We start from the raw sequence: 17050 nt of genomic DNA, 5'->3' as shown, positions 1-17050 counted from the left end.
TCAAAAACTAGGGCAGTGGTTCCCAAACTTTGCTGCACATTGGAATCACCTAAGGAGCCGTTAAAAAATCCCAATGCCCAGCTTGTATCCCATACCAATAAAATCAGAAAGTCTAAGAGTGGATGCCAGGTACCAGCGGGTTTTAAAGATTCTCGGGAAATCCCAATGTGCAACAGTTTGGAAACCACTCTGCCAGGAACATGCTTTGTTGCTATATCCCTAGTACCTAGCATACTGATATGTAGTAAGTGCTCAATAAATGTCCATTAAATAAACAAAAATCACGAATGAGCAAAAATATGCTTTCCTTTAAAAATCCTTAAGAAAAAAAGTCTGAATATTTTTACAGGAATAGGACTTAACATAAGGAAAACAATCTGTCTTACCTTTCTCAAAGTATGTCAGTGCTATTTGCAGAGCGCCTTCTACTTGATCATCAGCATGTTCATAATCTTCCACTGGATTGTTTTGTCCATGTTTCAAGATGCTCTTTGAGTCACTTAGGTCCTCTTTTACTTTCCAGGCCGAGAGTCTAGTCTGATAGCTATTACTACCTTGTGAAGTCCTCTTTCGTGCCTGAGAGTTCTTAACTTTCCTTTGAAGTGACATTACTGCACGTGTTCTATACAGAAACAAGTGTCAAGTTACCATTAACCAGCCAAACTGTCCCTCCCTTTTTACTCCACAAAGACAGGGATCACACATGCCGGTATTCCCACATTTAGTACAGAGGACCTAGCATACAGGTACACAATAAAAAAACTGACAGCAATCCAGGCAACAAAATCTATAGGTTAACTTTCTCAAAAAGCCCTTGACCTAAATAGGAACAGAAACAACTCTCCAAGGTAACATTCACTAGCTGGCCTTGTGAGGGGAAAAAAACAGTAAGAGTACAGGCAACATAACAAATTCTCTTAAAAGGGCTATATCACATAAGTGAGTCCAAAACTAATCCATCTCATGAACTCAATGTTACTTTCTCCACTCCTATTTTTCTCCACCCTGCCTTGATTTTGCTTTTAAACTTTAATGCTGCCTGCTTTGTCAGTGCTAAGTTAAAGACAAACTGGTGGCCAAACCAAGGATTCTCAGAACAGAAACATGCCCCGATAATTCACTTATTCAATAAATAATTACTGAGCATCATCTACAATATATGCCATGCACAATTCTACTCACCGGGGATAAAATAACAAAACAGTCAAGGTCTGTGCTCTCATGAAACTTATGGGGGTGGAGTGAAGAGGAGTTGTGAGAGTCAATAAATAAGTAAATAACTAATAGTGAACATAATATACAGTGATGTCATAGAAGAGAGGTGGGGGTGAGAAGCTACTTTGGAATAAGTGTTCAGAGAACGCCTCTCTGATGTGACCTTTAAGCTGAGATTTGAATGCCAGGAGGAACCAACCATGTTAAGAGCTGGTGGAAGAGTATTTCATGGAGAGGAAAGAACAAGACATGCTAAGACCTTAAAGCAAGAGCTCTGTGTGTTAAAGAAACAGCAACAACACCGGTAAGAGGCGAGGGTCGGTGGGGTAGTGGCATGAAAGAGGTACAGAGTAGTGGGAGACGAAGTCAAAAAGGCAGACAGGGACTGCTATATTGGGGCTTGTAAGCCAGAACAAGGAATTTGGTTTTTAAGTGTCATAAGCAACTATGGGGGAAGGGAAGACTGTTACAGAGAGGAGTGATACCATCTGATTTATGTTTTAAGATCATTTTAGCTGCAGTGCGGAGAATAGAATGTTAGGGGTGCAGGAGTGGAAATAGACAATTAAAAGGGTCTAGCAAAAGTCCAGAAGAGATATGACTGCAATCTGAACCTGGCCTAAGGTGTAAATGGTAGAAGAGGTAGAAAATGATTGTATTCGTGAAATGTTTTGGAAGGAGACTGGGCAAGGCCGTAATAAAGGAACTGGATGTAGGGAAAAAGAAAGAGAGGAAGCCAGAATGACTTCTAAGTTTTGGGCTTCAAATAGGAAAAACTAAGGGAATGGTCGTAATGACACTCAACCCCACCTCCCTAGAACAGATGAGGCTGGAGCAGAAGAGCAATATGTATGTCTAACCCACCGAGAGGTTCCAGGTTCCGAGTTGTTTCCTCGGGTCCTACGAAAGAAGGGCGGGCGAGCAGCTTCTGGCCCTTTCCGGTGGAACCGTCCCATCGCTCCCCAAGGACCCCCTTTCACAGCCTGCCCCAGCAGGGAGGGAACTTGGCCACGACAACTGACCCACTGGGCAGATTCCCGGTCTGGGGAAAAACCCGATACCTTGTAGGACAGTCTTGCTCAGAAGTCAGGAGAATGATTCCCTTCGGCCTCGGGGCTCCCACTTTGCCCGGTGTTTAAAAGCACCTCACCTAAAATATTCCTCAGTCCCAAAGCCTCTGGAGTCCAAACGTCACCTCCCGGATTCGAATGAGCGGGCTCCGCCCCGCGCATGCGCTTCCGCGGCGACACAGAGGGCTTCAGGGCGGAGCCGCGCGCTCTGCTGAAGCCTGATTGGTTGGGTCACAGCTCAATGGCGCGAAGCGGCGCGCGCGCCCACGCTGACGCAAACGCAATTCCGCAGAGCCGCCGGCCACACCCGCCAGGCCCGGGGACGCCCGGCTAGCGGGCAGTTGCTGCTGAAATCAGCCGATTGGCTGATGTTCCCACTGTTCTAATATTGTTCCCATTCGTCACTGTGCCTAAAACGGAACAATTAGTGTCTCGGTTCTTGAATTTAACAAGACCAATTACAGTGATCCATTTGCTCAGATTGACCCCAAAGGTCGGGACTTTGAATCTGTAGGAAAATATGAAACTGCAAACTTCTCAATAAAGGCTGCTTCTCCCATGTTGGGCAAGAGAATTAGGTTAAAGGGTCTGACACCTCCGAAGCTGTCGCTAGGAGGTGGGAGGAAAGGACGGCGGCTGAATTTGCCCTCCTTTTACCGAGGATGGGCACGCATACCTTCTAGAGTATGCTGGAAACGTATGTCCTGAGCCAGATGTGGCATCTTGTAGGTAGCCGGCCAGTCAACAAGTAAAGATTCCTAACTTTGAGGAATCGATGGACCTTAAAGAAACTGGCTAAAACAGCAGCAAGGGCTTAGTCTGAGACCTGAACTTAGTCCCTAGTTTAGTCTCTTACTAGAGTAGGAACTGGAGAGGAAAGATAAAAATTTAATGACTCTCACTGATTTTTTTGAGGCCAAAATATACCCATAAACTATAGGCAAAAGTGTGGGAGGAAACTTTGAAATCTTGGGGAGAGATGAAGAATCAGACTAAGTTGATGTATTTGGGAAAGACTACAGCAAAAAATGATTATTTACCACATCTTACATTGTTTTCAAAGTACTTTCAAGAAATCATATTTAATCATGCATGAGAACTGAGTGTTCAGTATTTTCTATGATAGCTGATCTTCCTTATCTAGTAAAACTGAAAATTTCTTGAGTCATTTTTTCATAATCATTTCATACTCAAATGTAAATTGGAAAGAATTTTAAGCCTTCAATCCCCTTATTTTTGTAAATGAAATTGGGGCCCTGAGTGGTAAAATAACTTGCCTAATGTGACAAGTCTGTGGCACTGGAATTTGTGCCAGTTTTTGGATGCATATATAGTGAGAGACACTGGTTCATCTTTATTTAATATACCTGCAATTATTTCTGAACTCATTCTTCTACCTTCCCTTGGCATCACCTAATAAAGCAGAACTCCCCAAACCTGGGAACTGTATTGAGATCTAATTTTGTGGCTTTCTGTCTTATGTGCTGACATCACAGAAGTGTGAGGAAACTTAAATGAGATTGGAAAGTTAGTAACCTCATTAGTATATTAAGTTATTGTACTCCCCCTTCTCTTTATCCTCCTCCCTCATCCACTCAAAAATAAGACAACCTGAATCCCATGACATGACCCTTTCTTTCCAGATTTTCATTATTTGTCCAGACCACTTCCTCCAAACTTCAAAAATTTTTATTTTGAAAGAATGAGAGAAATAAGACAGAGAGGTATCAATCAACAAGAACAATAATATCGAAGAAAATACAATAATTTGTACTCCCCCCACACACAACACTCCCACCCCTTTCCCCATCCCTGGCACAATAATATTAAAACCATCAAAGCACATCTAACAAGGAGAAGCAGCAGTACGTAATGAAGAAAGCAAATTTTCATACTGCTCAATCCAACTAACCTATATCAAATGTCCTTCCCCCAGCTAAACTCCACTCATTGGAATGATAAAGAGGTGTAGAGGAGACAGCTGTGGGGGTAACTTGGATCTCTGCTTACACTAGCAAAGCTCAATGAAAATTCAATAGGAATAGTGAATCTGTTTGGCAGCAAAACACTGGATACGGCTCCTCTGTCAAATTTCAGATGATTTAAGAGAACAGCTAGTTTTGAGATTCACAGACTTCTAACGGGACTAATCCTCGCTCCCTCAACCGCAACAGTGGAGCAGCTGCCAAATCCTGGTTAGCTGCTGAGAATAGTGGAAGTGAGGCAGCTTTTGGCTTAAGAAAATCCAAAAAAGATGTCCGATATAAAGTTTACTGTTTCAGTTTCCAAGTGTGAGTAAAGGAGCTTAGTAGGTTGGGCTCCGACAAAGGCAAGGTGAAACTTCCAATTTTATCACTTGAAGAATTAGATTATCTATTGACTGCACATTTCCCTTATTTTAATTAAACTCAGTATGGAGTAGTTACAATTTAAACAACTGTTAAAGTAGACGTTAATTCATTTTACATGTAACTCAGTGTCTCAAATTGAAGGAAATTTTTCCTAAGGTGGTAGGTTTAAGTTTTCAGCTTAATCTAGCGAGGGATTCCCCCATCCCATGGGAATACATAGTTTGTTTTATACCAAGAAGTAAGTAGGATTCTCTTTATAGGGGATTTATTTTATTCTGCCTTCACTAGAATCAGTCTATGAAGGGAAGGATACCTTTGCAGGATTAGTTCAAGATCAGAGCCTTCTCCTTCGCACGTGTGTGCAAACACGCAAACACACCCACACAGTAAGTAACATTTTCCCACACTTAATCTCACAGTCACATGCTTGCTGGAGTCCATCTCACAAATACACTTCAATAGTTAGCCATATACATGTACATGCAGCAAGATGTGAGAGTTGCCCCAGAGTGATTAAAGGTGGTGCACATACATCTATGTGGGGAGGTCATTTTAGGGTATAGGTGTACACAAGCCAATAGGGCCATTAACTTGCAGGTTATATTTGTCCCTTTTCCCCCAAGATAAATAAATCAAATGAAAAACACACACTGACATCTTCCTGGGTGTCATGGAGGCAACTGCCTGGAAGGTCCACTTTCTTGCACTTCCGCTTTCCTACGACAATTTCATTTTGCCCTGAGGGGCCTTCTCATATAAGGACGGCTGCTCCTCGGTATTTCCCGCATTGCCGGTACTCCCCGCATTCCCTGGCAGCGAGGATTTCTTCTCAGAGGACTGGTCTTCGGGCTTTCGGGCAATCAGTAGGCGGCAGGTGAGCAGGATGCCGAACACCAGGGCATGGGCGTAGCGTTTGAGAGGATCACCGACTAGCTGGTGGAAGAAGAGCACAGCCAACACCAGCAAGAGTAGGAAGAAGTTGGCCACATCTTTGGGACGCCCAGGCACAAGGGTCATGACAATGCCACAGGCCACCTCAAGAGCACCAATGCTTTTGCGGAGGAGAATGGAATTGATCCCCATTTTCTTCAGCAGAGGGAGGGCTCGGACATAGCTCTTGTAAGCACGTTTCTAGAGTGGAATACCATAAGGAAATCGCTGCATTAACCATGATTTTAACATTAGAATGAAGAAAACACAAGCAAGGTCCTCCTTCCCCACCATTCCCTTTCCACACCAGCCAAGGGTGTCATATTCTTTTTTTACTGTGCCCCCTAAATAAAAGCCTTGTAATTAAGGAAAAAAGCAAGCAATCTGCTGAGATCCCTGTGATTTAAACCTTAGTAACAGCACCAAAGGTAAGAGAATTTGGCTTTATAGCTTAAAAAAAAAATTTGGGGGGGGGGGGCACGCCATGTGGGCGGGATGCGGAATCTTAGTTCCCCGATCAGGGATCAAACCCATGCCCCCTGCAGTGGAAGCACCTTTTATTAAAAAAAATTTTTTCTGATCATAAATCATAAACAACATTAAGAATTTAAAAGAAAATTCACTGGGCCCATAAAAACTGGTACTGATTAGCCATATCCACATTTTCTAGTGCCTACATTGTCCAAACCCAGAGGCATATGAATACCAACAAAAATGAGACAAGGCGGTAAAGCCTCACTAATTTGGACTTCCCTAATTTGGAATCTGTGTTAATTCAAAAAAGAGCTGAGTTGGAGTTTACATTTGTGGAATCTGTAAAAATAAAAGAAGTGTGTGCTAAGCAAACAGAAAAATTTAAATGTATGCAAATGTTAGCCCCTTATATAGCTTTAAAATATGGTAAGACAAAAATCATTCTTATGGTCATTGAGATAAATCCCTAGGATTTTACAAGACACTACTTTGATTAGCCTGGTTCAAGTTCATTAATTTTAATTCAATAAACATTTATTGAATACCTATTATGAATTATGTGATGGAGATATAGAGATGAATATGATAGGGTCAAGAAGCTCTCAGTGTAGTGGGGGGAAACAGATGCATAAACAACATTATAAAGCAGCATGGTTAGTGGTATATAATAGAGTACTGTATAAGGTCTAATTGTAGCCCAAAGGCAGATATCATGGAACAGAGAAGGGAGGCACTGGATATACTACAAAGTAATAGAATTATACTGACCTTAGAGTAATAGATAATCGTATTTTTCACTATTCAGATTGACCCAATCCTCATTTTGTAGTAAATTGATGAGATTTTATCAAGTGTCTTTCTGGTTTTGCCCACTACTTTGTTTTCATGAAGTATCCATTAATTCATTCAATATTTATTAAGTGCCTCCTGTGCTAGGCATTGTACTCGGTACTCCGGATACAGACATCAATCATTCAAAAGCCCTGCCTTCCTGAAGTTTGAGTTTATGAGAAGAAAACTTATGGAAGTACATAAGTGCAATAAAGTGTTATGGGTGCTGAAATAAACTATGTAGTAGGTACAGTGGAGGCACACCAGAGTGGTCAAATCTCCCTAGATGGGGACTGAGAAAAGCTAGAGTGGAATCTTAAAAGAAGAGCAGATGTTTGCAAGATCAATAAGGGAAGGGCATCGAGGGCAGAGGAAGCTGGATGAGCAAAGGCCCTGAAGCACAAAATAGACTGGCGTGTTTCGAACACTGCCCCAGCTCAGCATAGGTTGGGGGAGGAAGGGGGAAAGGATGAGACAGAGAAGACAGATATGAATCAGATCATGGAGTGTTACGTTGTGGAGCTGGACTTTATCCTATAAGCCAGGGGAACAACATAATTTGCTTTTAAGGAAGGTCCCTCTGGAAGTAGCATGGAGGATGGATTGGAAGGGGTATGCCTGGAAGCGAGGAGATCAGGTGAGAGAACTGGGCTAGAGTAATGACAGTAAGGATAGAGGGAAGGGGAGAGACTCAAGGATACTTTGAATGCACAATCAACAGGAATTGATGTCTCATTGGATGTGGATACTGAGGGAAATGGAGAAGTCAAGAATGCATCCAGAAGAAGAGGGGGATGGGGCAGGAAGGAATGAGGAACTCAATTTGGAGTTTTTTAGTTGAAGTATCTCTAAGACACCTAAGTGGAGATGTCTGGTAGGCAGTTCAATAATAGAGGTCTAGGGTAAAGATACAGAATTGACAGTTATCAGTATGCCCAGGTAGAATGTATACAGTGGGAAAATGTGTGACAGACATTTAAAAAATGGGAGGAGGAAGAGAATCCACAAAATAGACAGAAGCAAGTGTGGTCAGAAAAGTAGGAGGAAAACCAGGAGAGATGGGGTCATAGGGGCCAAAAATTTTAAGAAGAGAATAGTCAAAAGCACCAGATGCAAGACAAGTATTACAAGAATCAGGCAGAAAGCCAACTTGACCTGTCAGGAGCATCTGGTGCTTAGAATAGTGTTCACACACTCTAGTTTGGAACAAATGTTAAGTCATTTCTCTAGTGAATGCACCTTTATTTCATGGATTAATTATCATGAGTAGCACAAGATAGTCCTTTATGAGTACTGTTTCAAGACCAGTGGTTTAGTAAAAAAAAAAAAAAAAAAGAATGGATTTGGATTCAAACAGGCTTGGCTTCAAATCCCATCTCTGTCATTTTCTAGTTGGTGTCCCTGGGCAAATTATTTGCCCTCTCTGAGCCTCATTTTCCTGAGCAGGGCTGGGACTAAGATGAAGTAAGCCTATGTCCCCTGAGTGCAAAATTTAAGAAGGCACCAAAACACTCATTGATTAAGGTAAATAATATCCACAACAAATAAAATATCACAACTTTAAATAGAGGCAGGATCTGATTCTGCACTTGCACAACACTGCCTCACACCTCTTCCTAATCCTAGACCTGTCAGATCCTGTCTTTATTTACCTTTATTCACCTCTAGTCCCTAACCTGTTCCTGAGCATATAGTGAAACACAAAGTATCAGTCGTTCTTCCTCCCTCTTCCCATTTTAGGTTAAATCAGGGATTTTCAGAGAGAAATTAGGAGAGAGGTTGACCAGTAGGCAGAGTAAAACCCTGGGCTGAACTGAGCTAGACCCATGTGGAGCAGAGCTGAGCCGAGGATTAGGGCATCTGGTAGTTTCCTCTCACTATTAACCTAGATGCCACCTGCCCACTCTCTCTCCCTCAACACTCTGGTGATGGTAGCAGAGGGACATAAGGGAAAGAAATCTAGACCCAAGAGTTTTCCTTAACACTTTCAAGCTAGGACCTTTTTAAATTAGCAACACAAAGCTCCCCAAGAGGCAGTTCCTAAATCCTAAGTGTAACCTTCTGACATGATGAACACAGGAAGCAGGATGAGTTTCTTACAGTCAGTGCAGAGCCAAGATTTCCAGATGCTGACTGAATGGCTTCTGGAAACATTCCTTTTTTGCCTAGGGCTAACCACCCATCATTTAGGAATAGATTTTTATCTATACTATAGTGAAATCTGTAGGCCAAATTCCAGGTCTTTAAATCAAGTTCCTATGACTTCAGTGATCATTGTTCTCTCCATTTGCTCTAACTCCATATTACTTTTTCAGTTGTTTACCTAACCTCTTAAACTGCAGCTGTAGATATTTTTATGCAGCAGTTGCCTCTTTCTTTCCTTCTTTCCTCAAGAGGAAACTGCATGTGGATAAGCCATTTCATCAAATCTTTAGTTCAAAGCTGAGTAGGTACAGATAGCATCTATTCTCCATGACTCCTGATAGGGAAGTCATGTTTAACTTAGAGATGGGACTAAGCTTGGATGTGGTTTTGACAGTCTAGGAAGCCCTTTATTCTTTCTCCTGTGGAGTAGGATAGAGACATCAAAAGTATCCTGCTATTGCCAGCAGCAACAATACTTGGTCTGGGCCACCTCAATTCCAACAATAGAAGGGTCATGTGTCTTAAGTCTATAGTAATTAGATCTCTAACGACTTTAATTGTTCTGACAGTAAGAATAAAGGGAGTTGACTGAGTCACTCTCCCAAAAGGCTCTGGAAGTTCACTTTGTTATGTCTGTTTCTTTTTCATTGCCATGACCCAGACCCTGAAACCATAGTTTCCTTATAGGGGAAGGAAGCAGGAGACAGAAGGGTTTAGTCAAATGTTTCAAATCCCTTTAGTCAAAGGCAGTCATCTAGCAATATCCTTGGGCTAAGATAAGCTAAATTCCAATTTTAGTTTTGCCCCTAAATTGCTTGCAGAAAATTACTAAGTATTTTATTACCTCAGTTTCCCCTTTTGTAAATTAAATGAGCATTTTGGAGATTTGGTCAAAGAATCATAACGTCATAGCATCAACCAAGGGCCACACACACATATTTTATCATTAATGAACCACACAATTAGAAATCCATATGTTTGCAAGCCACAGTAATTATTTAAATGATAATAGCAATGATTCAAGCAGGTCCGTTTTTATAGTATGAGACGATATGATTCAGACATGAGTAAAAATCATATGGAGCCTTTCTTTAGTTATACCTTTTTTCTTTTTATCATTTATTCTTCACAACACCCCAGGGGCCATGATCTCATATTAATTACATTAAACTTGAGCAGCTCACAACTGGTTTACTTTAGTTCACTTATGCTAGTTAGGTAAAAGAAAAAAATTTTTGGCTAATATACTGTATAATTCCATTTATATAAAGTTCAAAAACAGATGAAACTAACTTATATTGTTGGAGTTGGGATTTACCCTTGGGGAGGTAGTAATCGGAAGGGGCCAGGAGGGAGGTTTCTAGGATGCTGGTCATGTTCTGCTTCTTGATATGGGTGCTGGTTACGCAGGGGGATTCTGAAAATTCCTCAAGCTGTATACACTTAGGCGCACATTTCAGTATGTATGTTATACCTCAATACAATTTACAGGGAAAAAACTATATGAAAGCAAAAGAGGGCACTGACAAAAATATATTTTGGCTAAAAATCTCAGCCTGGTTGATATCTTAGATCATAAAGGCTACATAAGTGCTGCAAAATTTACTGTTTCAAGTATGATTTTCCTGAATCTCTGTAGGAAAAATAGCCATATGTGAATCATAGATCATTTCTTAAATGCAATAATAAACCATCACATGTTTAATTGCCAAATATCCATGTGAATGAAAAACACCTTTTAAGCAGTTCTACCTTCCACTGTCATAAAATGCCCACCTAAAAAGGAAGCTGGCAAACCTGGTCCTACTAACCAAAGTGGATCCCTCCCAGATTGCATCTAAGGGGAGAAGGGTCTGACTTCCACTGTCAGTCAAAAGTCGCTCTGAAACAAGCACAGCTGTTGGCCATTGAGAGGCTATAAGCTCCCTGGCATAAATTTCAATGTAGTTTAGCTTAGGATGGCTAGCTGTGTGAACTAAGCAACGTCATTTCACATCTCAGGGTCAGTTGCCTCTCTGAAGGAATAAACGTACTGTACCACCTCAGAGAACAGTCTAAGCATCAGTAAATTACTATCTTATTATTATTATCTTAGTATTATTACCTTATCATTCCAACTATTATGTAGTTGGAAAGCAATTAATAGTGTGATTGGAAGTATAAAAGATCACCTATGGACATTAAATAAACTGCCCAAACCTATCTGGAGTATTTTCCTAGGGCTACACAAACCCTGGGGAAATACTGGAGGGCATTTAACTATAAATAAGCAAATCGTCCAAATCAACAACAAACCTTCCCTATAAGGGGATGCAAAGAAGTGGCAGAGACCTGCCCTGTCAGAGACTTGCCCTCTCTTCCTCAGGGTCAAAATCCTTTGGCTTCAATGTGACAGGATTTGTGGTGTTTTCTTACTATTCCATTTGTGGCCCTTTGTGCTTATAGGATAGAACCACTGTTACAAAGAGCTGAACACCAAATTTAGAGCAAGTCAACCCTTCATATGTTAAACTGCTTAGCAGCATTTGTAAGTGCTGTCTCACAATTTCAAGTGAATTAATGAAGGCATTTAGTCAGGGGAGTGGTCAGTCGTGTTGAATTCACGTGGGATTTAGAGTACTCTATAATGACACTTGCTAAATTGGGAGGAGGTATGGAGTGACACATACCAAACAGGCTATTCAAGAGAGGCATCCGGAAATTCTGCATGGGATCCACTGTGTATTACCCAGCAGCAAGTGTGGAGTTTTCTATATTAGCTAACTGCATAGAGGTCTGTTCACCACGGCATAAGGAAATAGCATCTTGCTCTTTTACATGCCTGATTTCAATCCCTTAAACTGGCCATTCAAATTAGTCAGGAAACCATTGCATAAAATAGAATCAATTATCATCACCTCAACCCAGAGCATTTCTTGAACACCTACCATATTCATACACTGTACTAGATGCTTCCATATGTAATCTCAGTTAATATTTACAACAACTTCCTGTGGTAGGTTGTTATCCTCATTTTACAGATGAGGAGACCGAGACAGACACTAAGAGAGTCAGGTCTTGAACCCAAACCTACATGACTCAAAGTCTGTACTCCTTCCACTAACCTTTCCTGGCTTCCCCAGTAGAGACAGGAAAGAAGTTCATAGTCATTTGTCTGTCTGGTTTTTAGCAGTGATTTTCCACGGAGGGGATAACACCTAAGCATAACACTAATAGCTTTAGAACAAGAAAAAATAGTTGACAGAAAAGCAAAAAAAAAAAAAAAACAAAACTCTAAATTTGAAAACTTGGTTTCGAAGTAAAATGAAACCCCAAAATATGGGATTGGGGCAGTTAAACTGGTACCAAAAAAGGAGAAAAAATGTGCCAGATATTTTCAAGAATCGGTTGTAAGTTCTGACATCCAAAAAAGCAGTTGTAACCATTAATGACTCCTCTACTGGGAATACTGAGTCACAGACTTGGTTTCTAATCTCTGCTCCAACAGCAGCTTACCCTAGGATCTTGGATAAGTCATTAAACTTGCTCTGTTTCAGTTTATCCATCAGTAAAATAAGCATAACTTTAAAAAATGAATCTACCTCACAGAGATGTTTTAAAGAACAAATAAACAACAAGAGCAACAACAACACCTTGAGATTTTATACAAAAAGCCACTGCAGTCAATACATGACTAAGTCCATCAATGCAGAGGAATCACTCCTAAATGCAAAACAGAAAATCCCAGATAATCATCCCAGCTGATCTCTGGTTGGGCAAGAAATGGCTTCTGAACTGCATCATCAAGAGCCAACCAGAGAAATCTGAAGGGTGGTGACAAGCCAAGACAATGCTACAATGACTCATTCATTCACCCAGCCACTCAACAAATATAAACTGAGCAACTTCTTTGTACTAGAACTGAATTGTCCCCACTCCCTATGGATTCAACAATAAAGCTGGGCCGGCCCAGGCACTATGCAGTGGGCCCTATGCCAGAAAGCCATCTCTAGCCTGGGGTCCAATGCTCAGTGCAGGAGGGGACCCTGGAAAACGGCGGTCTGAAAATCCTCCTCAAGCTTCATGCTACTGTGAAGTTTACCTCCCAGCTAGATATAGTTCTTCCATTGCCTCCGGATGCCCGAGCACAGAAGCACGGAACTGTGCGTACATACACACACACACACACACACACACAATGGTTCTGTACTGCTGTATTAGATTATACTTATTTAAATATGTTCCTTTGTATGATATGGAATCTTCATATATTTCTTCTGCCTTTCATTAAACTGTAATAGACAGCTCCACACCCTAGGAAGAAACCTACTGCAAACCCATTTGTGGCTGGTCCTCCTCATGTGCTCCTGCCAAGCTGATAGGAAGCTTCCCGGTGACTCCATCTTAGTTGGATTGCCTGCAAAACCTAACACTGTACTTAGGGTGCAGCTTGGGCGGCCTCTAAAGCAGCTGAGCAGGATATAGGGAGACAGGGAGTATACTGAAGAAGGGTACTATGTCCCTAAGGCAAGGGAAAGCTTAAATATACCCAAGGCACACACACACAAACATATAAATGTATGCATATATGAAAAGGAAAGAAAAGCAAGAGCATATGCATTTATTTATAATCTAACACCAAACTACTGCTGCCAAGACAAAAATATAGTGGCAATTCCCCTCCACCCTTTCCCTCTGCCTTTGGTGGCTTCTGCTACCCCACTTCCCCTCCCCTCCCCAATGCAGGTGGCCTTGGATACTCATTTTGACCTGATTTCAATTCCATCTGGTCAAATGTTCTGGGAGGAGGGAAAGGGGGAAGGAGAAACACATTAGGATTTGCAACTGGGGCTAGACCTTGGCCCCTGAGTCCCAGCCACCCTCCCCGACCCCAAGGTGATCCTGTGGTGAGGGAGACATGGGAAACACCAGCTCAAACCCTGAGACAGAAGCCAGAGCTGCCTGCAAACATTTCTGAGCGTCTACAATTTGCCAGACTCCATCCACTTGCAGCTCACGTTGAGGGGCTCTGGAAGGCTCCGCAGTGAGCTCCAGGAGAGCTATTTATTCCTGTCAACTGTCAACGTGTGGGGTTATTCCTCCTTGCCTTAGCCCTAATGGGGAATCCCTCTTGCCTTTCTTCTTTCTCCCTCCTGTTCCTCCCCTAAGCTCTTTTCCTTCTTGACCTTGAGAACCCATTAATGGGCTCCCTCCCATTACTGGCAGCCTGGCAAAAGCAGTGAGAAGCAGGTTCTCTTCAGCTGGGGTGGGGAAATGAAGAGGCAAAGTGACAGGGGGAGAAGCGAGAGCGGAAGTGCTGGAAACATCCCCTGCCATCACCTCGTACTCCACAGCATAGGAACAAGTCCTCTTCACACCCAACTGTGGAGAGCAGCCCAGCCCCCAGGTTGCAGAGGAGATGTTTTGGCCATTCACCTTCAGGTGATTCTAACTCTGCGGAGGGGAAAACCTGCAGAGGGCCTGGCCCTGGGCATCCACAGGAGACAAGGTGGGGATTAAGGACTATTTTGCAGGAGAGGAAAAGCAGACTTTGCAGATTTTGCAGATTAGCCCATATACAAAACAAAATAAAACAAAACATCCAGCTCTCCCTTGAGAGAAGGGGAAGAAGCAGGCTCTCGGTGACCTTTATTTGGGCCAAGACGGCTTTGTCTCCAGGATATAGACACACGCCCAGGCGGCTAGGGGAACACCATCGGCTCTCCGCCAGGGATGAGGAATACCTTCCCCGCCCCTAAAAATTCCTTGTTTCAGTAGCCCTATTCGCCCTCAGCTATTTCCTCCTTGCCTTTTGTTCTTCCCCAAGATAAATAAACTCTCCAGCTTGCTAAACTCTTAGCTCCAAGGGAAGGAATCAGACTTGCAGACTGGCTGCCGGGACTTTGGGTGTGCTGGAAGGAGGGAAGGGCTCCTGCCAATGACAGGTGTTACGCAGGTCTCAGCCCTCCGGTTTACTTGGGGGTGGGGGTACTCACTGGGCAACCCCTCCCCCAACTGGCATTCAGTGGCTCCAAAACAGTTGCTCCCGGCATAGCCCGCAAATGAAATCGCTCTCGTCCGGCTGCTCCTTCCCAGCTGCAAAGTTGTTGGGGAGAAGGGAGGGTCCGGGGTGGGGGTAGGGGTGAAAGGGCTGGGACCGTGGACCGGGAAGGAAAGAAGGGGAGAGGTACTCGCCATCCCTTGGGGGTGCGCTCCTCATCACCCGTTTGCTTCACTTACCATCTCACTGTAGGCATCCTTGCTGAGCCTGGGGGTCAACTTGATAGTCCCCATGAAAACAAAGAAGAGTCCCAGGGCCACTGAGAGTGCCACGACGGTTACGGTTCTAGGGGATGCCATGGGGTCACCAAGGCAGGTCCCGACTAATACTGCTGCTTTGCGCACCCTGTCTGTCTAAGGCGCAGGCACTTAGCACAGAGAGAGCTAGAGGGACGCTGCGGAGGCAGCAGGCAGCTAGAATGACAAAGGGAGAGGAGGGAGCTCGAGGGAAAAATTGAGAGACCGAGATTCAACCTCTCTCACTACAACAATCGCTGGGTCCTAATGCCCTACGCTCTCCCCGCACTGGCCAAAAGCACAGTCTCGATATTAAAGGAAATCCTAAACTGAGGTGGAAACTTCAAGTCTTAAATGGCGGAAAAGGTAGGTTATGCTTCGAGTTCAGTCCCTGGGCTGCCTCTGCAATGAGGAAGGAAGACCGTTCTACCACTTCGCACCAGGAGTGCTTTTTATCTGTATAGTCCTTTAATTATTCACTCCCCTTTTCCAACCTCTCCCCTTCTCTCCCCTTTTCCTTTCCCTCAGTCAAAACATTAGTCCTCAGAGTTGGTGGTTTCTGCAGTTGGTAACACTCGAGGATAAATCTGCAAAGTTGTCCAGCTTGATTGCTGCCAAAGAAGGCTTTATCTTCCTCTTCCTCCAAAACCTTTCATGGCTCCCATTGCCCAGTGGTTAACTCCAGAATTTTAAATTTGGCATTTAAGGGCCTCCACATTTTGACCTCTGCCTCTCTTTGGAGGTTTATCTTCCAGTGATTCCCACTACCACCCCTCATCTCCTATCCACTCATGGTCCCATCCAACCTGAGATTTCCTACCTCCCCTACATTCCCTTTCCCTGCTCTATCACTCTTCATTAGCATTCAGCCTTTTCTTCAATGTCACTTCCTTTGCCTTCCCTGATCCACTGCCAGCTGGACATGATTTCTCCCTCCTCTGATTTCCTGTGATAGTAACCAATATTTATTGACCATTTACTAAGTGCTAGACACTGCCCTTGACTTGTATTAACTAATTTCATCTTAACAGCAACACTGTGAGCTAGATATGAGTTCCTATTTTATGGATGGGACACTGAGGCACAGGGAAGTTAAGCAACTTGCCCAAGAGTATATGCTAGTAAGTGGAGAGACAGAATTCAAACCTGGGCAGTCATTTCCAGAGCCCAGGTTCTTATCCATTGCTCTACTGCCTCTCTGTATAATATTTTGTATCGTAAATATGACACTTACCTGATACTGCTGAGCATTGTAATTACACAGTGCTCACAATTACACAGTGTGCGTGTGTGCACGCGTGCACACACACACACCTTTTAGAGAGGCAGTGTTCATTAAGAGAGAGAGAACAGTCTGGCATCAGACCCTGAAGGTCCAGGGTTTCAATCCCAGCTCTACCACTAACTCTGTGAACTTGGATAAGTCATTTATCTGAGCCTCCATTTCCACATTTATAAAATGTGAATGAAAATTCTGCCTCAAAGGTCTGTTGTAAGAATTCCATGTTAGTAAATTGCCTAGCACAGTGTCTAACATAATGATACCTCAGTGGATGTGGTTCTCTTTTTGCTTCTTCTGCCTTCCTAATCCACTCCACAACTGGTTTAGATTATAAGCATTTAAAAGGGAGGAACAACTTCTGTATATCCCCTACAGTACCTAGAACAACCCCTGTTGTGCACCAGATCCTAATATATCTTGATTGGGAAAAATTTGATGAATTAAATGCAAATATCCTGGGGAGTGGTAACACTTTA

The 17050-nt window shown here is 42.9% G+C and overlaps 2 protein-coding genes across 2 annotated transcripts in view; both read right to left on the bottom strand.

Moving 5' to 3' along the window:
- Positions 1 to 2405, bottom strand: part of CENPI (centromere protein I) — a 29146-nt gene extending 26741 nt beyond the window's left edge. Inside the window, exons 1-2 of the mRNA XM_061178451.1 lie at positions 2277 to 2405; positions 387 to 622 (exon numbers count right to left, since the gene is read on the bottom strand). Coding sequence (XP_061034434.1) covers positions 387 to 609 — 223 coding nt within the window. The 5' untranslated portion in view covers positions 610 to 622; positions 2277 to 2405. The remainder of the gene's footprint in view (positions 1 to 386; positions 623 to 2276) is intronic.
- Positions 2406 to 4094: 1689 nt separating this feature from the next.
- On the bottom strand, positions 4095 to 15462 carry TMEM35A (transmembrane protein 35A). Its single transcript, XM_061178737.1, has 2 exons — positions 15236 to 15462; positions 4095 to 5767 (listed from the first exon to the last, which is right to left on the bottom strand). Exons 1-2 carry the CDS (start codon positions 15353 to 15355, stop codon positions 5354 to 5356), a joined length of 534 nt encoding a protein of 177 aa, XP_061034720.1. The 5' UTR covers positions 15356 to 15462; the 3' UTR covers positions 4095 to 5353.
- Positions 15463 to 17050: the final 1588 nt, after the last annotated feature.

This window comes from Eubalaena glacialis, chromosome X, assembly GCF_028564815.1.
Source record: "Eubalaena glacialis isolate mEubGla1 chromosome X, mEubGla1.1.hap2.+ XY, whole genome shotgun sequence".
In the NCBI taxonomy this organism is placed as follows: domain Eukaryota; kingdom Metazoa; phylum Chordata; class Mammalia; order Artiodactyla; family Balaenidae; genus Eubalaena; species Eubalaena glacialis.
Note: the sequence above shows the minus strand (reverse complement) of the source record. Positions and strands in the feature narration are given on the sequence as shown.